The sequence below is a fragment of the Alligator sinensis genome, unplaced genomic scaffold (assembly GCF_000455745.1).
Source record: "Alligator sinensis unplaced genomic scaffold, ASM45574v1 scaffold358_1, whole genome shotgun sequence".
Lineage (NCBI taxonomy): Eukaryota > Metazoa > Chordata > Crocodylia > Alligatoridae > Alligator > Alligator sinensis.
The window spans coordinates 236647-258908 of record NW_005842121.1 but is presented as its reverse complement, the minus strand read 5'-3'; the positions used below and the strand labels follow the sequence as shown (position 1 = coordinate 258908).

The 22262-nt window shown below is 44.9% G+C and overlaps 1 protein-coding gene across 1 annotated transcript in view; it reads right to left on the bottom strand.

Moving 5' to 3' along the window:
• Positions 1 to 22262, bottom strand: part of MDGA2 (MAM domain containing glycosylphosphatidylinositol anchor 2) — a 252249-nt gene that overhangs the window by 4894 nt on the left and 225093 nt on the right. Inside the window, exon 9 of the mRNA XM_006024864.2 lies at positions 13131 to 13261. Coding sequence (XP_006024926.1) covers positions 13131 to 13261 — 131 coding nt within the window. The remainder of the gene's footprint in view (positions 1 to 13130; positions 13262 to 22262) is intronic.

Below are 22262 nucleotides of genomic sequence, written 5' to 3'. Positions count from 1 at the left end.
GTCAGGAATATCTGCTCCCACCAGTTGCTGCTTGTCTCCTAGGCCTAGGAGTGGGAGATCGGGACACTGCAGAGAGAAGGTGATCTTCTGCATGGTCTCTTATTCCTTCCTCCTCAAGCACGTTGCTCTCAGACTCACAGGAGACATCTTGAAGAAGTAATTTTCCAGTACCGGAGTCATTGTGCCTTGAGCTGCCATGCTGGAGCATGGCAGCTAGCTATGGTATGTAAGAGGGTTTAAAGCATGGCCAGGGAGATGAGGACTCTCTACATGGCTTGATCAAAGGCTGAGAGATGACAGGCATACCTTCTCTGCTTCACTTGAGTGTACAGTGGATGTAAAATTGCCCATTCCTCCTGCAATGTCACAGGACACACAACCAGAAGTCTAAGATTCACACGTGCAAAAGGCACTGCAGTTTCCACTCAGGTCTCCTTGCAGGCCTCTGGCAACTGTGGTCAAAAGGGATGCTAGGATGCCTCCTCACCAGCTGTGGAGCAGTGCAAGAGTTTCATGCCCTGGCCCTCTTGGATTCTATGTCTGTATACCAGGAAGGTGATGGGACAGGAAAGAAGAGAGCGGCTTTGTGTGGTTTGTAGAGACTAAAAAACCTATTGCTTCAGCTGGAGTAGAAAATTATCCCTGTTTGGGGATGTCTGGCCTGGAGAAAGGTCAACAATATTATTTGCCATAATGCCTGTTATTAGTGATAGATTACTATTCTACTGTGGAAACAAAGCTATGTTTGTTCCCTTCCCAACAATGCTGTGATTCCAGAACTGCTGTACTGTTGGTTTAATTAGGTTTGCAGAAGAGTGGACCTAGCCAGTGTTGCAGAAAATGTATTCAATAGCAAACTTCAAAGCCTTTCTATAGAGACGAACAGAATTATGCAATGAATATATTTTGCGAGCAGTATCATTCAAACATTTATACTTTTTTTTTGTTCCATTGAAATGCTTTTGGTTAACTGAGGTGACAAGTTTTCACTTTAATCTGCTACAATATATGCATGAAATTCAATTAACTTTAAATGAGCACGCTGTAGTATTAACAGAGAAGTAAACTCTTAGGACTAGAGTCAATCAGAAAAAAAGCTGAATTCTTTTTGGAGTAATATATCTCAACTACACGTTATAATGGTCTAAGTACATTAGAGTTGGGTCAAATATGTGCCATCACATCCTGCTGCCAGTGATTTTGTTTGGATGCAGGTTCACGCCTATTTAAATCCTTCTGGCAGCTTCCAACTTGTTTAAAACATAAATAAAAGAAATAAAAGATATATGTGTTTTCATTTCTACTTAGGAGAACTTTTACAATCTCAGCTCTCTCCTATGCCTGATGAAGGGTGAATGTGCCTGAAAGCTTGCAAATCAATAAAATAATTTGTTTGCAAATATCTGCTTGGTTTAATAAAAGATATCATCTCTTCCACAAGGTTTGATTCCTTTTGCCTCTAGACCAATATGGCTACAATCTGGATATCCAACTTTATTTATTTATTTATTTAATGATTTGTTCATTGATACAGTTCATTCAGCTCAAATGAGTAAAATGCATGATAAATGACCAGGAAGTCCTTATCTCATGGTGGAAATTTTTGGTGCATCTTGTGATAGGTGCTCAAACTCAAACTTGCCTGGGTCAAACTGCGTGACTTGTATTCAAAGGTTACAGCGGGTCAGCACCTACAAGGGACATTATTCTGTACAGAAGATACTACTGTCTTCATCACACTTGATTGTGTTGGCATGACCTTTCTCATGACATGGTGCTGGGGCTGGATCTGGGTTGCAGGCTGGGGGTTGAGCGCCCCTGCTCTAAGATTTTGACGCTATAGCAGTAAGCTGGCAGGGTTCTGGAATATATTTAAAATCTGACTGGGCTGCCTTAAAGTCACTCGGCAAATTCCATACTCATATTGCTAAAAGAACTTGAAAGCAGCACATTTTGTAGTGGATGATTCCATCGTTACAGTGCGATGCTGTAGGTTAATTACTGCAACAAGGTAGATATTAGTGCAACGGGGAACAGTAATTGGGAAAACAGTGAGGTTTTCCACATTTCAGTCCATTGTCTGAAAACAATGTTCCCAGTAATTACTTTCTCATTACATTTTTCCACTCCACCTCTGATGATGGAAAGTATTCATCTTAAAAGTAAAGTATCTTCTGCTCTTTCCCAAAGTACAGCTTGCCCTCCCACCCCTTGGCAAACTGCACAGAACTGATCAACTGAGTTTAAAGTCAAAACTCTCCTACTAATGAAAAACACAACTTCCAGACACAAAGAATGCTATAGAAATACAATGGGTAGCGTTTAATTAAAATCTGCTTTTGGCAGTAAACTGCCTAGGTTTCAAAGACAGTTTGCTATTAGCCAGGTTGGCTGCAAGCTCAAAACAAATCATAGCAGATGAGTACTGGCAATGCATGAAGCACAGTGTAGCATGCAGTTTACAGTTATCTGCACGATGCACCAGATAATCACAATCTCCTATCAGTCTCTAGCAAAAGCTATTATTTGTAGCTGCGATTTTATACAGCTGTTCTTAAAAACACCACATTTGGCTGAAGAATAGGAGCACTTACAAATCTACCAACAGCTACTCTACTCTCCAAACAAGAACAATGGAAATTATTCCTACCCAGAGAGTCTCTAAGGAAGTTTAGCATGTCTTTTCAACATGGTTTTCAACTAAGTATCATGCCAGGCCTATCTTCCTGGAGTCCCTTCTGGTTAGATGTAGAAATGATCCCAATTAAACCCCCCAAATCCAAACAGGCACAAACTGTGGGAAGATTTGAATGCAGATCTCAGCGTTGATTCTCAAACAATCTCAAGCAGGAAGCAATGATGCAGTTCACCCCACCTTTCCTTCCAGGTTGTTTTTGAGCTCCAAATAACCACCACACCAGGCTGTAGGAACTGCTGCTGACATGTTCCTCAGGTCTAAAATGAAGAGGGTCTCAGTCTGTTTCTTGTAGCCACAAATCCGGCTAGCTGACGGCAATATCCTGAGGGATACCCAGCATGGGTTTGTTGTGGGTAGCTCTTGCTTGACCAATCTCATTTCCTTTTACAACCAGGTGACCTATCACCTGGACATGGGGGAAGAGATTGATGTCATATATCTTGACTTCAAAAAAGCCTTCGATCTGGTATTCCATGATCACCTCTTGGCAAAACTGGCTAACTGCGGCCTTGACTTCACCATGATCCGCTGGCTGGGGAATTGGCTCTGCGGCAGGACCCCGAGGGTGGTGGTTGATGGGAGTCAATCATTGTTGTGCGCTGTGACCAGTGGGGTCCCTCAAGGCTCTGTCCTGGGGCCTTTACTTTTTAACGTCTTCATCAATGGACATTTGTGTCAGAAGCGGACTGGCCAAATTTGCCGATTACACCAAACTTTGGGGTAAAGCATCCACACCTGAGGACAGGAGGGTGATCCAGGCAGATCTTGACAGGCTCAGGAAATGGGCAGATGAGAACCTGATGGTGTTTAATACCGAAAAATGCAAGGTTCTCCACCTTTGGATAAAAAACCTGCAGCATGCTTATAGGCTTGACAGTGCTACGCTGGCTAGGACTATGGAAGAAAGGGACTTGGAAGTCATGACTGACCACAAGATGAACATGAGCATGAAATGTAATGCTGCAGCTAGTAAAGTGAGCAAAACGCTGGCTTGCATCTATAGATGCTTCTCAAGCAAATCCCGGGACATCATTCTCCTGTTGTACTTGGCCTTGGCGAAGCCACAGCTGGAGTACTGCATCCAGTTTTGGGCTCCACAATTCAAAAAGGATGTGGAGAAGCTTGAGAGAGTCCAGAGGAGAGCCACACACGTGATCAGAGGTCAGGAAAACAGACCTTACGATGAGAGGCTGAGCGCCATGGAGCTCTTTAGCCTGAAAAAGCGCAGGCTTGGGGGTGATCTGGTGGCCACCTATACGTTTATCAGGGGTGACCACCAGGATCTGGGGGAACGTTTGTTCACCAGAGCACCCCAAGGGATGACAAGGTTGAATGGTCACAAACTCCGCCGCGGCCAATTCAGGCTGGACATAAGGAAGAACTTCTTCACTGCCCAAGCCCCCAAAGTTTGGAATAGACTGCTGCTGGAGGTGATTAAAGCACCTACTCTGCATGCCTTCAAGACACTTTTGGATGTTTATCTTACTGGCATCCTATGACCCCAGCTGACTTACTGCCCTTGGGCAGGGGGCTGGACTCAATGATCCTCCGGGGTCCCTTCCAGCCCTAACGTCTATGAAATCTATGAAATCAAAGTGATAACAAAGCACTCGTATAGCCAGCATTTCTCTTGGTGGTCTCAACAGAGAAGACAAGGACAGATAGGAATGGAAATGGACTTAAATGCATACCTCTAGGGAAGACCTACTTACTTCAGGCTGAGGAACAAGCCTAGAGAAGTTTCCATTTTCAACACCTGCTCTGTGGGACTTCACTTCACTCCCCAGAGCTGGAGATAGCTTTTCACAAACTGTTAGTCTGTCTCAGGCACCAAAATTCATTGAGTTTTGTACACAGGTGTGCTATTTTATTTACATACAGGCAGATCAATCCCTTAATGCAGAGGTCAGCAACCTTTTAGGGGCAGCACCCAAAATAACTTCCACTGCTAACTTCCACTGCTTAATTGTCACCAGTTTAGTGGTGCTCCAGCCATTCAGCAGTGACAATGGCCAGTGATCCAGCCAGTGCTTCCCATGCCACTAAACTGCCTGTGCCATCTTGGCTCCATGAGCAAGAATTGGCCCATGGGCTGTAGGTTGCCAACTCCTGCCTTAATGTACAGGCCCTTTCTTCTGGAAGAATTACACTAATAACACTCACTAGTTTGAATTAAGTCATGGTTGAATTTTAGAAACCCTGGTTAGATGCTGACAAGATGGAATTTAGCTTCCTATTGGATAAACCCCAAAGCAATAAATAGCATCTGGCACAGGTAATCTAAGGCCCCAGAAAGTCATGGGAAAACAGATGCAAGGATTAACTAGTGTCTATAGTAAAAGTCTGCAGATTGTGGCATTCTCACTGGTTATAGTCCTTAATGCCCTTTCAGCATCCCAGAGCAGAGGTTAAAGCCTGGATAATTTAAATGGGCTTTCAAGAGAGTGACACTTAATTCCTTCTGCAGGAACTGATACTCTGAAGCATCACTGATGTTCAAGGAGGTGGCTACCATGGTTTCTGAAGGAAATACTATTATCTGCACAAATATCAGCAGGGAAATTTTTTTTTAAATGTATGTGCAAGGATCTTGGTGCATGTAAAGAAGGGGGAGGGGCTCCAAGGTATACAAATGGCAAGGGCATCATATAATTACAACTGGGCAGAAGAGCTATTTTCACCTCTCTCTAGAAAACATTGACTTTTTATCAAAAAGGGAAGGTCATAAAACCAAACTTCTTCAGCTAAAAGTTTGGGGGATAGGGGGCAATTGCTGTTGGGGATTTTCTGATGAAATATTTTTCAAGGAAAACTGGCTCTTTCAGTGAAAAGTAATGGTTAGTGGAACACTGCAGCTTTTCCCAAAATCTTCCCTCATGCCTTAAAACATATAATGAGTTGGGGACGTTTTCTCTGGCATCACTAAAACAATAGTGGTGGATACCAGGAAGGATACTAAATAGGGAATATATTACTCTAGAGATATCCAGTTCAGTGCTCTCCCTTCTATAGTATCCACCTCTGCCACTGTTGGAAACAGGATATTGGGCTATATGGGCCATGGCTCTGACCCAGACTGGCACTTCTTATGTTCTTATGAGACAGAAATGAAACAAGAAGAACAATTTTAGCTTTTTTGAAGAAGCCACACACATGAATGGTGTCAGTTTGAGCCAGCATCTTTAAAGTTGCTGGTCTATTAATATACGCTTATGGTCTTATGCAAACTCTTGTAATAAGCAGTTTAATTTTCAGTGGTTCTGAGCACTCAGTAGTCATGTCTACATGAGACATATTAATGAGCATTAGCCTAAATGCTCATTACATACATATGTTTACATGTGCAGGACCTTAATGAACATTACACATGGCAAAATTAGGCTAATCAAACCTAAATTTGATACCTGAAAATGCAAGCATCAAATTTAGGTGGGATTAGTTAAAGCATATTAATGCACATGTAGACGCAACCTGGCACTAACTTAGTGCCCGGCATGCCCTTCCATTAAGGGGACATGGCACTAACTTTAGTGCCAAGTCCCTGCACGTGTAGACACCTGCCTGTAACAGGGAACCCTAACCCTGTTACTAGAAAGCAGGGGGTGCCCTTTAAGGCCAGGGTCTTCAGAGAGCAGCCTGCCAGCAAAGCATGGGTTAGAGGGTAGCCCTGCAGGCTGGTCAGCTCACTGGGGGCTGTCACGTGACTGTGCAAGAGTTCAGGCCAGAGCTATATAAGTCCTGGGCTAAGCTAGCCAGAGGATAGCCAGCCTAGGCTGTGGCAGAGCGTAGGCTCCTGAATGCCCCAGGAAACTGGAAACCAGCTCTACAGGCCAGGGCACCAGACAGAGTGACTCAGAGAGGAAGAGCCATGAGGTAAGCAGGCATGTTGCCTCTATTATATTTTCTTCCTTTTCTAATAGTCTAGGGGCTTAGCATTTATGTTGTAGTTTTAAAACAGGAGGTTTGAGATGAGGCTGTAAGGGGAGGTTCAGAGGCCTCATTAGTGCCCAGAGGGGTGCAACCAGCCAAGGGCCAGAGGGCCTGGTGCTGGAAGGCTGCAGCAGACAGGGTTAGAGGACCTGGCACCAGAGGGCTGCACTCAGGCAGGGGTCAGGGGTCCAGTGACCAGAAGAGAGTAAGCAGAACTGGTACCTCAAAGCCAGATCAGACGCACTGGGCCTAGGCTAGAAAGACTGGCCAGATCAAAGGGGCATTAGACAAATAGGTCGAGGCCCCAACAGTTGTGTAAAATCTGCAAGGCATAGGGCACGATGTAAGAGTGGTATGAAGCCGTGCAATTATCCCTAAAGGCAGCAGCTCCTCACCTCTGGGTGTTTTCTGGAGCAAAGACCCAACCTGCGAAGCCCTGGGGCAGCCTTCATTTTGAGAACTGGAAGAGACATCAAGACGTGGCAAGTGAGTGAAGAGGAGACTGTTCCCAGAACAAATATTGGAATAAGGGGAACTATGGGGTGCTTCCAGGGGTTTTCAACCACCCTGGGAATGGTGCCCTGTTACACTGTCCAAAATGACTTAATGTGCATTAAGTTTAGTTGCACTTATTTGCACATGTAGATGCACTTAGTGACAGCATTAGAATTCAGGGATGCTCAGCACCTCTGAAAATCAAGCCCCTAATGGACATGCTCAAGCTAGAGTTTAGATACTTAGTTGTAGGTAGCTGGGTTTGAAAACACTGGCTGTGGCAAGGAAAATTCAGACTAAAGGTTGACTAAATTGACCACAATAATCCAATCCAAACCACACATTCAGAGGTTTCATAGTTTCATAGTTTCTAGGGTCGGAAGGGACCTAGGCAGATCATCTAGCCCGCCCCCCTGCCATGGCAGGAAAGAGTACTGGGGTCAAACGACCCCGGCAAGATGGTCATCTAACCTCCTCTTAAAAACCCCCAGGGTGGGAGCCTGCACCACCTCACTTGGAAGCTGGTTCCAGACCCTAGCCGCCCTGACTGTGAAGTAGCGCCTCCTGATGTCCAACTTGAACCTTCCCTCCGCCAGCTTGTGACCGTTATTCCTGGTCACTCCTGGCGGCGCTCGGGGGAACAGGGACTCCCCCAGTGCCTGTTGATCCCCCCTGACTAGTTTATAGCAGGCCACAAGATCCCCCCTCAGCCTTCTCTTCTGGAGGCTGAACAGGTTCAGGTCCCGTAACCTTTCCTCATAGGACCTGCCCTGCTGTCCCTTGATCATGCGAGTGGCCCTCCTCTGGACCCTCTCGATGCTGTCCACATCCCTCTTAAAGTGCGGCTCCCAGAACTGGACGCAGTACTCCAGCTGCGGCCTGACCAGTGCCACATAGAGGGGGAGGATCACCTCCTTGGTCCTGCTTGAAATGCATCTGTGGATGCACGACAAGGTACAGTTGGCCTTCCTAGCCGCCTCCCCACACTGCCGAGCCATGTTCATCTTGGAGTCAATAATGACTCCAAGATCCTTTTCCACCTCCGTGCTGACAAGAGGGGAGTTCCCCAGCCTGTAGGTATGGTGCCGGTTGTTCCTCCCTAGGTACATCACCTTGCACTTGTCTGTGTTGAACCCCATCCTGTTCTCCTCCGCCCATCCTTGTAACCTGTCAAGGTCCGACTGTAGCCTGTTGCTCCCTTCTGTTGTGCCCACATCCCCCCACATCTTGGTGTCATCAGCAAATTTGAACAGGGTGCTTTGCACCCCCTCATCCAAATCACTGATGAAGATGTTGAACAGGGCGGGGCCGAGGACCGCCCTGTTCAGGTACAGGAAGGGAGGTGATGCTGCTCCTTGCAGCCTGAACAATGCCTACTCAGCAAAACTAGACACTAAATTTGATGAGCAGAACATCAGCTGGAGAAATTCAGCGTAGCTCCACTGACTGCACTGGTATCTTCACACTCTGAATCAGCATCCAGTGATGCCAATTTGGATTTGGCTAAGGAGCTGGACAGTTCTCCATCCTACTGCACTCTGATACTTCTCCCTGCACACTGATACTTCTCCCTGCTTTAAGAGGAAGGAGCCATGTGCAGATATCTCTTTGTGTTCACAAACCTCTGCAAGATACAGCTGCAATTATGGTTAGTTTTAATGTCCATTGAAAAATCCAAACAGAGACCTGCTGCTGCAGAGGTAGCATGTGGGGTATCATTTCTTTGTCATTTTTTAGTTTATTATTATTTAAGCAAACCTGTAAACAATTACATGATTTAAAAGGGAAAGTAGCACTACATAAAACTCATCTCAAGCTTTCCCAATCCTTGCTTCTCTTCAACTGAAAGGTTTTGTTATATGATATGTAGATTGGAAAAAGTATAAAGCAAATCTAGGAAGCACTTATACATATGAATTAGCCTATAAAAAGTTTTAATTTCCAAGTCAGAGGGTGCAGTTTTACTGCAGACGAAGATTCACTTCAGTTCACTCCCCTTAAATTTAACTAGGAGGTTTATATGCCTCACCATTTAGACTCTTAAATGGGAAATAAAGTTTTGTTGGAGCAGGAGATGCTAAATGTAATTTAAAGTCCCTACTGTGCTCCTGTGTTTTAGTTATTCAGAGCTTCCTGGCTTTGCATTTGTTTTATGGTCAAACCTTTAGAAACAACAGCATCAAACTTGTGGAGTGATTGAGCAGCCTTAGAACTTGCTAAAGTTGGGAGCCAATATTTCGGTGGATGGCACTTTGTTCATATTTTGGCATAACACTGTAAAAAGAGGAGCTTCATTTTGTCTACCCATCTGTAGCATTGATAAATACACAGAAACATATTTTTAAAATTATTTTTAAAAGAAGTATATCAAGCGTGACATGCATTGATACCAGGACTGGCTCAAGTACTTGACTTTGCTGGAGATGCAGTCCCTGGACTTTCTTATCATGAATGCTCAGACACTGCATTGAGGACTGACTTTCTGAAAATGGAGACAGGCCGATCATTCAGAAAGGAGAAAACAACATGGCAAGTCTCGTTGGCAGTTGGAATGCTCCAGCCCCCGGAGTCATGGGAGTAGATGAGACTCTCAAATTCCAATTAGAAAAAAAAAAAAAATCTAAAATGGACTCAGAAAGAAAGCTCAGAGTTGCTTTCTATAAACATCCCAGAAATGATCGTCATGATCATGGGGAATAGGTATATACTAGGGCTGTGTGAAGCTTTGGGTGCTGATTTGATTTGGAGGAGATTTGGCCCGATTTGGTGACCGAATCTCCAAATCTGAATCGAATCAGGAGACCAGTAAAAAGGTCTGAATTGATTTGAAGCCTCTGAATTGATTCAGAGAGCTGATTCAGGCAGTCCCTGCTTGCCACTGCAGGGAGCTGGACCTGGGCTCCGTGAAGGAAAGTAGGGGGCAGGGGAGAGGGGGCGGGAACCTTGGGGTTCCCGCCCCTGCCAAGCCCTATCTCCTGCCTGCTCTCCCAGCCCCCCTGAGCACCCCCCAAACCCCTGCCCACTCTCCCAGAGGGCCTCCCCCCCCCCCCCGGGGCCCCGGCCTTAAAAAAAAAAAAAAAAAAAAGCCCCACACTCACTGGCTGCTGCCAGGAAGGGGGGCTATCCCCACTGCACCTCACTGCCCCATGGTGCATGGGGAGCTCTGAGATGAGACCCCCACCCACTCTCCCAGCCCCATCAATGGCTGCCCCACCCAGCCCCAGCTCCTCGCTCTTTAAAAAAAAAGAAGCCCCACAATCACCAGCTGCTGCAGCAGCCATTGAGGCTTCTGGGGGCTCGTGGCAGAGCCCCCCATACAGCACGGAGCAGTGGGGGGCAGTGGGGATTGCTCCCCCACCTGGCAGCAGCTGATGAGTGCGGGGATTTTTTTTTTTTTTTTTTTTTTTTTTGCTTTTTTTTTAAAGAGCCAGGGCTCTAGGGCCAGGCGGGGCAGCCATTGATGGGTATGGGAAGCGGGCAGGGGATGGGTCGTGTCTGATTCACAGATTCAGCTGATTCGGCCAAATTGAATTGGGACAGTGATTTGAATCAACAAATTGAGTCACTGTCCCGCAAATCGATTGAATCCGAAGCAAATACCAGCTGCTTCACACAGGCCTAGTATATACTAGCTTCAGGGTTATACCCAAGTCAAAACACTTGACCTACCTCCTGCTTGGTTGCATCTCCTCTTCCAGGGGTAGGCTCCCACTACCCTGTTATAAAAAACTTTGCAAGCCTTGAGACCACTCCAGTCTTTCTTCTGTTTGCTGCCACATGCCTCATCCTTCAGTTCTCTGGCATTATCCTTGGACTGGAGGTTTGATGACCCTCCTCATAAGCATTCCCATCATATTCTCCTGGCCTGTGGGTCTCCAACCTGTCCATTGGTCCACCGCTTAGTTCTCTATCCATGGACACACTCCTTTTTGCCCGACCACTGAGTGACTTGGGCTCCTTTCAGAGCTTCAAATGGCATTTCTTTGCCTTATCTCTGCTTCAGCTTTTCCTTCTCTGCCCTGCTCCACTGATGCCTCAACCTGCCTGTCATTAACTCAAATGAACTGGAGAAAACCCAGTTTGCCTTTCCTCCTGAACCTTGTACTCCACCTTTCCACCCACTGCCTAGGCCAAACTCTTTCACGTCTGACTCTGCTTTGGTTCCTCCTATATTCACACTGCAACCAAATACTTTCAGTCCTTCCTCTATCATCACTGGCCCCTCATTCCCTTCTTTTCTACTGCTAAAACTGTGGTGTGTGCCTCAGCAAACACTCATGACTGGTCCCAAAATTATTCCCTCCTTGTTTCCCCCAACACTTGCTTCTAAAATTCAGATGCCGGCTCAAGTTTCTCTCCTTCTGCTCATCCCATGAATCTTCCTACCTCTTTCTTGACTCTCACTCTCTTTTTTACCATGTTCAAACTCCTGAGGATTAATCTGGTTCTACTCCCATTAGGGCTGGATTTCACCCCGGCACTGAACTCTGTGCTCTGGGTTACACCCTGTGATACACCTTGTGCTCTGTGTATCACAGCACTCCTTTCCCTTCCCTGACCTCTCTCATTCTTTGCTCTTCCCTCGGCTCCTGGCTTGCTACCTCTTCCCTATATTTCTCCCATTGATTCCTTCGCTTCTGCTTCCATGCTGCCCTGTCAGACTTGGAGTGATGCGCACCAAACATGTTCCCTTCCCTTACTGCCTTCACTCATGAGAAGGACGACGAATGGTCCAGATCTGCCGTCATTTCCATACTTTCAGGGGACCCTTAAAATGCCCCAGCTTGCCAAGGGTATTGTGCCTGGCAGGGTGATGTTTTAATGGAAACCTGCTGTTATAAATGCCAGGCCTGGGAGATGAATATATAAAAATAGCACCCCATCGCATCGATGGAGAGTGAGCTTGGGCTCATAAAAGTTTATACATATACATAACAGGGTCATTTTCAGGATCCCTTGAAAGTATGGAAATGACAGGTGATCCAGATCATTCGTCTTCAGTACGCCTCATACTATTTGTATAATATAAGCTTTTGTGAGCCCAAGCTCATTCCCCATAGATATGATGGGGTGCTATTTTTATATATTCATCTCCCAGGCCTGACATAGATCAATAGATCGATCGATCGATCTCTGTCTATCTATATACATGCATACACAAACACACACATACAAATCTAAGATATCTATCTATCTATCTATCGATAGGTCTCAGAATTAGTCTACAAGGTTCAATTCTACCGTGCATGTTGCCTGTCTAGGATATTGCCAGCTTAAAGTTACAAAGTAGCAGTTCTCCTTAGTTCATTGGTTGCTAACATCTCGCCGCAGGAATCAGGATCCCAGAGTTAGGCCTGTAAAACTATAGGCTTCCAGAAGTTTCAAGATCCAATCAACTGCAAACTTTGTGAAAAACTGCAGCAGGTTGTGTCATCCTAATGAATACAGTATGCAGCTTTGCAAAGTCAGGAATTTTGTACAGGGAATACTGGTTTTTTATCATCTAATTGCCGGCAAAAATTCAGAGATATATTTTTTCTTTTTTTTTGTGTGTGGAGAAAGCTTTTTTTTTTTCTTGTGAGATCTTTGACTGTGTATATTACTCCTTGGTCCCCAGATAAATTCCAATGAAGAAAAACCTCTATTCAAGTCCTTCAATTGAAAAAAAACCCAACCAAACAACCTTTTACATAAACTGATAGCATCTCCCCAGCTGAAAGCAGGTTGATTTTTCTGCAAATGGCTAGCATTTTGTCCTTAAAACAGGCATTGTTAAGCTAGGTGATGCATACCTATTTGCAAAAGGGAAAGCCATTATCTTCCAGTAAAGCAGCTTTTAGAGCTGAAAAAAGGTGCAAACACCTATGTCAAAACAGGCAGAGCAAGTGCAAGCAGGCTGCTTGCTGGGTTTCCCCATCAGGGATGCTCTGTTTCAGATGGGTGCATGGACTATTGAAAATGCTCCTTTGTGGAAACCCATCAGATGCACCAGCCAATGGCTTCTTACCTGAAATGAAGTGGTTGGGTGTATGTTAAGACGGGCCTGATTCCAGTGCTGCCCCTTATTCCCACTTAAGGACCATAATGGGTTTTCTATTGTCGTCTGACCCTTTAGCCGCAGGTAAACATTCAAGCTTCCTTAAAAAATAAAACAAGACAAAAAAGGAATGGCATTAATTGGCTTGGTTCTTTGGTGCAGTTACATTAATAATGGCTGAACAACCAGAACTGGGTGGAACGAGAGGCTCTTTCCCCACCCAGTCCCTTGTACGCTATGATAAAGCACACTCATCGCTTTCCCGGGTAATAGGTTAGCATGTAGCTCCGATCACTCTCCATTTGGCCTGGTGGGCCCCTGGCTTCGGGCACCTGAGGCTGGCTGCTTACCACCTCTTCAAAAGGGTTGGACTCTTTCAACCTGCCCGAATCAAAGACCACTGCATCTGCCAGGGAGAACTTGGGATAAATTTTACAATCTTTGCACTCTCCTTTGCCTGAGAAAGAGCGTGTGCCCAAAAGCTTGCAAATAAAGAACTTTTTTTGCAACTATTTAATAAAAGATGTCACCTTTACCAAGAATTCTGATTGAAAATGAAGTAAATGCTCCAGGATGCAATATTCACAGGGCACAGGCAGGGGATGCCAGGCAAGGCATTGCCACAGCAGCAGGGTCTGCAACAGAGCAGGCTTCCCCAGAGAAGAAAGGAAGCCAGGGATTTCAGCAGGGCCGTCTCATCTGGGTGCAGGCAAGGCAGCTCTGATCCCATCATTCAGTCAGTGATAGGAAGTTCTAACCAGTCCTTAGACCTCAATGGCAGAGCCTATCCTGTTCGTTCTCGAACAGGGTGATCCCAGTCCCTGGTAATCTGGATCTTCCCTATTTATCGGGTGTATGGGATGATCTTTCTCCTGTGAGGTAGGGCTTTGTGAGCAGTACGTTGCTTTGTGGATTAAGGTCCAAGATCAAGGGCAGAAGAGGCACTCAGAAGGAAAAGTCAGGAATATAACAGCTCCTGTCCCTACCTGATGGCCGAGTTAACAGTGCCCAGGGAAGCAGGAAGATACAAAGAAAGGGGCTTGGGTAAGCACAGCTCTGCCATGACTTCAATGCCAAAATTATGACCTTTGACACCTGCACTGTTTGATCTGCATTTCCCTCACACCAGGCCATGCTTCGAGGGAAAAGGGCTTGGGGCAAATCTGGTTTCCTTAGGTCCTGGGAACAATCAGAGTTTTTGAAGGCCAAACTAATCCTGTGAGCTCAGCAAGTTCTGCTTAATGAAGCATGGAAAAGCCCATTCCCTTGTACTGAGAAGCAATACAAGGTCGTTCTCCTCAGCTGAATGCTATTTCCAAGGCAGATATTCTCCACAACCGGTTACAGCCTGCTCTTGCACCCTCAAACCCCTCTACCGCACCCCTCCCTGGTGTCTGTTTTGCCAGCTCTGCCTTTGGATATGCACGTGAAGCACTTATTGCTCACAGCACCAAGTGAGAAAGAAAAAAAAAAATCACTAGCTTCTGGCAGGATGTGAAAGTTCACAGAGTTTAGGAGCTCTGTTCACAGTTGCTTTTTGTTCCATGCACGGGTTTGCCATGATCCCTGTCGGCTGGAGATGTCCTTTGCAGACCACTCTCTTTATTATGATGATGATGATGATGATGATGTAAGTCTTCATGTTTGCCTTTATTTGAACAAGTTCAAAGCTCTCAAGGACAGGTCATCACTATGGACAGCAAGAGCATTGTCTCTGGGAAGCCCTACAGAAAGCCTTTCTCCTGATGGGCTCATTGTTTTAAATCTTGAGCCCTTACCCAAGCAGAGGGGAATCTTACAGAAGATCACAGAGTCATACAAAATGAGGGTGGGAAGGTACTTCAGGAGCTCACATCTAGTCCAACTCCCTGCTCAAAGAAGGACCAGCCCCAACTAGATCATCCCAGCCAAGCCTTTGTTGTGCCAGGCCTTAAACACCTCCAAGGATGGATAGTCCACCATCTCTCTGGATAACCTGTTCCAGTGCTTCACCACCCTAGATCTGTGAAGTCTAGCTACGGTCATTCTCCCTCCTGTCCTATTTGCTTCCTTCCTTTTGGTTTGGTCTTTATTTCTCCCCATATCTCCTCTTCTGCACTAGTCCTGGATGCACAAATAGCAGGGAATAGACTAGATGATCCTCAGAGGTTCCTTCTAAGCCTATAAGGAAGAGAACCAGGCTTAGCTGAGTAGTAAAGTTGCACCAAAGGTCATTGGATGAGTGTAGTGGGAATAAAGCTGGGTCCATGGCAGACTCCTGAAGAACAGACTTAGGGAGAGACAGAAGGAAGAACAAAGGTGATGCATCAACTGACCAAGAAGAGCACCAGAAGAATATGGAGTCAGGGAATGCCAAGGAAGACAGCATCTCAAGTAGGAGAGGATGGTTCACGGTGTTGCAGGGAAATGAGAACAAGTAGGGAACCTGTATTCCCTGACTGGGCACCACAGGATGACTAAATAGTAATCCCTGTGATAAAGGTATGTGATTACATCATGTCTTGAGGACACTGGGAAGAGACCTGGGAGTCATCGTGGACAGTCTGCTAAAAATATCAGCTCAGTGCTCAGCAGCCATCCAAAGCCAAGCAAAATGTTAGGAATTATTAAGAAAGGAATTATGAACAAAATGGAAAGTGTCATGTTGCCCCTTTAAAAATCCATGGTGTGTCCACACCTTGACAACCATGTCCAGTTCTTAACCCACACTCAAAAACAATATAGAAGACCTAGAGAAGGTACAGAGATGGTCAACAAGGGTGATGAGTGTTATGGAGGGGCTTTCATATGAGGAGAGGCTGATGAGGCCAAGCCTATACTGTTTAGAAAAGAGATGCTTGAAGAGGGGGTGTGATAAGGGTTTACAAAATACTAAATGATGAAGAGAAAGTTAGTAGGGAGTCATTATTTACTATCTCTCACTCTCCAAGATTAGGAGTCATAATATGAAACTAGTAGGTAGGAAGTTTAAAACAAACAAAAGGAAGTTCCTTTTCATATAGCATGGGATGGACGTGTGGAACTCATTGCCACAGGATGTGGCGGAAGCTGACAGTTTAGCCCCAATGCAAAAAGGGTCTGGACACATTGGGCATGCCTACACATTCATTAATGTGCTTTAGGTAATGTTCATGAAATCTAGTACCTCCATTGCGAGGTAGTACAAAAAGGCACAATAGCATCATTTAATATAATAAAATAACATTTAGCTAAAGAGCACTTTTTTGTGATACTTTAATGAGCATTAAAATAGACTAATGCACATTAAGGTGGACATGTAGACATGCCCATTCTTAGAAGAAAGGTGCATCAGTAGCTATGGAGCATGGGAGTGAGGGGTACATCCTCTGAATCAGAATTTCCTAGGCCTTAAATGCCCAAGGCTGCAAGGGGCAGATGAAAAGGGGAGAAACCCTGGTCAGACCCAGAAGGCTTACAAAAACCTAGAACTCTTGTTTCCAAAATGATATCTTTTATTAGAACAACTGGAAAATGGCAAGAAAATTGTCCTTTTCTCCAGCTGGTCTAATAAAAGGTATCATTTTGGAACTGAGAGTTCTAGTTTTTTGTATGTCTTTTTGTCTCAGAGCAGCATGGCTACCAAGTACACCCCGGTCAGACCAGGTTCACTCTCCATTTCAGCATTCGCTCTCTGCCTCCATGCGATGCAGGAGATTGGGCATGTTGGACCTATGGTCTGACCCAGTAAATGGCAGCTCTTATGCTCTTATGCCAAAGGTAAAGATCATTCACAGCAGAACCTACCTTCTTCCATCATGTCACTGTGCTTAGATTAATGGCAAGATGCCGACACATAGGGAGCATTTGTACTCAAAATAATAAATAAGCATTACTTTAGCGCATACTCACAGGCGTTCTCGATCAATCTACCTGGCAGCCTCTTGAGTCTACTTATGCATGCATGCCTGCTCTAGTCTCAAATGTATATGCAAATTTGACAGAATCAACCTGCAACAAACGCCTACTATTGAAATTAATAATGTGCTATTCATCATAGCCGGGCAGGACCTGTGGCCAGCTGCAAACTCATTTGGGATGGGGCAGAGAGGAGGAATAATGCCAACCCATAGTGTATATTTCTTTTACACAGGAAATTCTGGCCTTTCATAAAAGTGTACACATTCTGTAAACTGAGGGCAATTCTGATCAATGGAAAAATAAGCAATTAAGGGAAGTGCCAGTGGATAAAAAGAATTACAATGGGGGAGGTAGCAAATTTGGACGCACAAGTAAATCAGGTTATTTTTTTGTATGGCTGCACAACAGCCAATCTCCTTCTGAGTGGATCTGTTAATTACTGCAGCAGCCTTCTGGTTGCGTTTGGACCATTGCTCTCTCTTTTACTGAAATAACGTTTTTCATGGGGCCTTCTTTCATCTGGAGTCTTTTCTTTTTTTTTCCAGAAGATGATTCTCTAATGATAAGCACAATTAGTCTTCCTAAAGTGGCAATTAGAAATTCTGCTTCTTGGACAGCAAGAAGAGAAATGCAGATTGATAGCAAAGGAAACAACATCCGTACTAAAGAGACTGCAGCCTCTTCTGATCTCTTGGTAAAGGTTCACTGAGCACGGAGATGCTTAGCTCCTTGGTCCCCCAGTGATTGCACTGCGCCGAGACACCACAGTGAATCTAGCAGACTAGAAATAAGGGAGCTACACTGAGTCTTGAGAAAGCCTCTTGGGCTTTACCCCCGCCCGTGCTCCTTGCTTGGATAGTTTGTGCCACTCTGTTACTCCAGGCATAAAGGCATGAAAATTTTATAGCAGCTCCCCTTGAAAAGTGATGATCGCCCTCAGCTGCTACTGGCTTTTGCCAGGAATCGGAGTTACAGGGGCTCAGCACCACAAAGAATAAAATCTAGTCTAGCTAACATATGTAGAGCCAGCACAGTACTTGAAGAGCCTCCTGCCTCTCCTATGTACTTCTCAGGGATGTTGGGGAGACCCCAGCTGGAGTACCGTGCCCAGTTCTGGGCGCTGCACTTCAACAAAGATGTTGAAAATCTTGAAAGGGTGCAGAGAAGGGCCACGAGAATTATTAAGGGCCTAGAAGACCAACCTTATGAAGAAAGACTGAGGGATCTGGGGCTGTTCAGCCTGGGGAAGAGAAGGCTGAGCAGGGATTTGGTGGCCATCTATAAGTATGTAAAGGGTGAATATCGGGAACTGGGAGAAAAACTGTTCACTAGGGCGTCCCAAGGAAGGACAAGGACCAATGGCCATAAACTCTTAAGAGGATGATTTCAGGTTGGATGCAAGGAGGACTTATTTATGGTAAGGGTGACCCGAATCTGGACTAGACTTCCCAAAGAGGTGGTGCAGTCCCCTACTTTGGAAGTCTTCAAGAGGAGACTGCACAGACACCTTGGTGGGAGCATTTGATCTCGGCAGTATTTCTGCCCCAGTCATGGGTGTTGGACTTGATGATCTTTTGAGCCCTTCCAGCACTTCATTTCTATGATTCGATGTTCCATGTCAACTCTTTGAAGGATAAGGAAACGCAGAGAAAATGCATTCTCGTCTAACTGGCAGACTGCAAGATGCCAAAAGTCCTTGGGTTACTTTGCACGATTTGACAAAATTGTTTCATATGATTTGCTATTAGAAGCAACATATTTGCAGTTGAAGAAAAGCAGTGCATGTGCCATCCTCACATCTAAATGCAGTAGGACTGGGAATTACCTGGCATGTAGAGTGGTACCTTTCTCTAGGGAGTTGTCTTTTGACTTAACGTTAGAATGAATCTGGGCATCACAGAGACACTCTTCATTTCACTATTCTCCACAACAAAATCTTTGTGTTGCTTTAATTTCCACTCCCGAGACACTCGGAAACAGAATAGTAAGAACTGGAGTGGGTCAGGTTGGAGACGTTTAGTGCAGATCTTTCTCAACACAGTGCAGCTATGAGACTTGCATCCTGATGGCCATTGAACCTACTCAGCTTTTTAAAATGGAAGGGGTGGGGGGAAGAAAGAAACAAAACCCTACAAGAACAGCCAATGTGTTGTCCTGGGAAACCTCTTCCATTTTACTGGGCCTGTTTAGGACATGAGGGCTAATATTTCCAAAACATCTGAATAACTTGAGGAGACTTAAGTGACTTCTTCAATTATATTTAGGGCCCTGCTACATGTTCAAATGAAAGCTGGAGAGAAAACAGCTGTAGAGTTGTTGAACATTTTCAAACCCTGACTTTGAAGTTGATTGGCTCTTTTTATAGCTGGATAGTCATTTTATTGTGTGTGAATTACTTTGCATATGTGGCAGATCTACATTTACTGCACAATTCATCAGTTAATTGTATAATATATGTAATGTGTACTGGGGGCCTTAGGCTCCTAACTCCATTCTGAAAATTTTGCCCAAGAAGACCAGACAAAATAAACATATATAGAAGGGCTTCTGATGCACAGCCCTACAAGCTGATGGTTAATAGTACCCAACGACAGATGAGGAATGAATGTGAAGGGCCTGGTATCTTCTCTGAACCTACTAACCCTTGGTTTCTAAGACTGACTATGCTGAAATTCTAGGAAATCAAATTTCTTCCAAGGCACTCCCATTTTGCAATGTAGTTGGACCCTACTCCAGGCAGCTTCTGCGTTCTTTTAAAGAGCTGGCTTTCAACACTGAGGTCGTGGCAGGACCTAGTGTGAGGTCCTGGCAGGATGAGGTTGACAGCTGTAATGTAGCATTTGTGAAGGAAAAAAATGCTGCAAGGAGCTTGGAGTACATGTCAGGGATAGCATCTGATCCCTGAGTGGCACTGCTGGTTTCCAAAAAATCATTGTCAGCAGCTGTCCCTCGATATGAGGATGACCGTCTTCCAATAAAGAGAGAAGTCATTGGTGAGTTTGGAGATGACTGCAGACGCCAATCCAAGATCCAGATATTCAACTACAGACATGACAAATAGTTTTGCAAGGAGGAAGTGGATACCAGTGATGGTGGGTCATAGGTCTTTCCCTTTGTCTCTCATCAGTTATCCACCTCCACAGCGAGGCAAATTTGCTCAAAAGGGGGTAAATTCTACGTGTAAAATAAGGCTACGGCATTACGTGAAGGGTTCTGGCTATTAAATGCACAAATGGTAAGAGTTAATCTGGGTTAACAATCAGATTTAGGCCCCGGCTACACATTACAATTAAGATATGACTAACCAGTTAATCCTTTCTACTTTGTAACCTGACCGCACGTTAAAGCAATTAATGGCATCATAAAACAAGGAATAAACCACAAAATTCTTCCAGAAAAATGTGGGGTTCTATCATACCATTAACTGAATGTGTGGGTAGGTATGCCCACTAGGCTGGAAGTGCTTTCAGCTGAGGGGGCTCCCAGCTGCAGAAGCCCGGTACTTGCTGATGCGGAGGAAGCCCTGTATCGTGATCTGAGGCAATAAGGTGCAATGGGATTTGAGGCCGGATCTGTGCCATGGCAGGAAGCATGATTGTGTGGATAATGCATCAGATCCCATCCATGCCTTTACCTGTATGTCTTGCAAGGTCCATTACAGCTGCAGTTTGAAGACTCAATTTCCCATAAAATCCCATTAGGATTGAAAGCAATGATCAGCCAAACAGAGCTGCTAGCCCCCAACATATGGGATCATCATTTACAGTAAGCTGAACATGTGGCAATTTTGGTCTATCACCCCATGAGAATTGGGGATAAGAAGGGATTTCAGGGAAAGGAGAGAAACATTTAGTTCTGAATTTAATTTCTTCTCTAGCATTTTTTTAAATGTTTTTGGCTCCACACAGTTTATTCAAAGTAAAAGAAAAAAAAAAAAGAGAAATGTTGTCAGGGATCTAAAAGTGAGCATGTGATAAAGTGATTTCAAAGTTGTTTAAAAAAAAAAAAAAGATGTTAAGATGTTAATATTCACTCTTAAACTGACTTGTTTAGCGGTGATCAAGATTACCAGGGGGACAGTGAGTGCTGTTAGGGTGAAACACAATATTTTTAGCCTTTGCCAATTGACTTTCAGCAGCAGGAACATGAGAAACAAGGACCTTAAATATTATTGTACCATCATACAAAATGACTACTTTCAACCAGAGCACCCATATTGGGGAACACTATGTTTGAGCACCCAGGACAGAGGCTGGGGTGTGTTAAAAGGGGGAATCATGGTGACTACTGGGGAGCAGCGGGGGCAGAGGGAGAGGGAGTGCAATCTTACCTGCCCCTACTCTCTTTGCTCTGGCTGTGCTGCTTATAGCTCCCCACTTTATCCTTCAGCACCACATACCACAAGCAGCTTTCCAGGGATTTATGTTACTTCGAATGACTCTCACTATAACCTGGCATGGCCTCAGAGCCCTTCTAGCCAAGTGGCCTCCAGGGCCATCGAAGAAGAAGGGCCCTTTTATAAGGCATGCATTGACAACAAACATGACCAGATGAATTCACTTGCCTTATTGAAGGGCTGCACTGTATGGAGAAGTGGGTTCAAAAGCGACCCCAAGCATGTACCAGAGGGCTGGGTTTACCCCTAAATGTGTCATTTTGGCTACAAACTGAAATCAGCTAGGTGTGGGAAATCTAGTCAAACTTCCCCACATTTTCTATTCACTCCCAGGAGAAGGGATGGGACTGAGAGAAAGCCCTCACCTGTTATTTATATATTTATATTCTCAACCTACCTGCTGTCATGGTTCAGTGGCGGACTCCTTATCTACCCCATGGGACACCTGGGTTTGATTCCCAGCTGTACATATAACTACAGCAACCGATGCACCAAATGTCCAGAGTAAGCCATTCAGTAGTCTAAAAGGGGGATGGACGGTCTGGGCAGTTTCCAGTCCCCCATAATCCTACCTAAGCATATGCATTAAAGGTCCTGGTGACCTCTCATGCAGACACCATAATCCAGAAGGATCGATGACTGCCTGCTATATTCTCAACCAGTATTTTTTTGTTGTTGGGTTATTTTTTTGCAACAGTACAAAACGTATATTGAGAAATGGCCACGATATGACAAGGGCTTTTAAATATACCCTAGCACTACGCGTGCTTTAAACTGCCTGGAAATGTATCGTTCACATTTCTACAAGCAGCCAACCTGCAGCAATC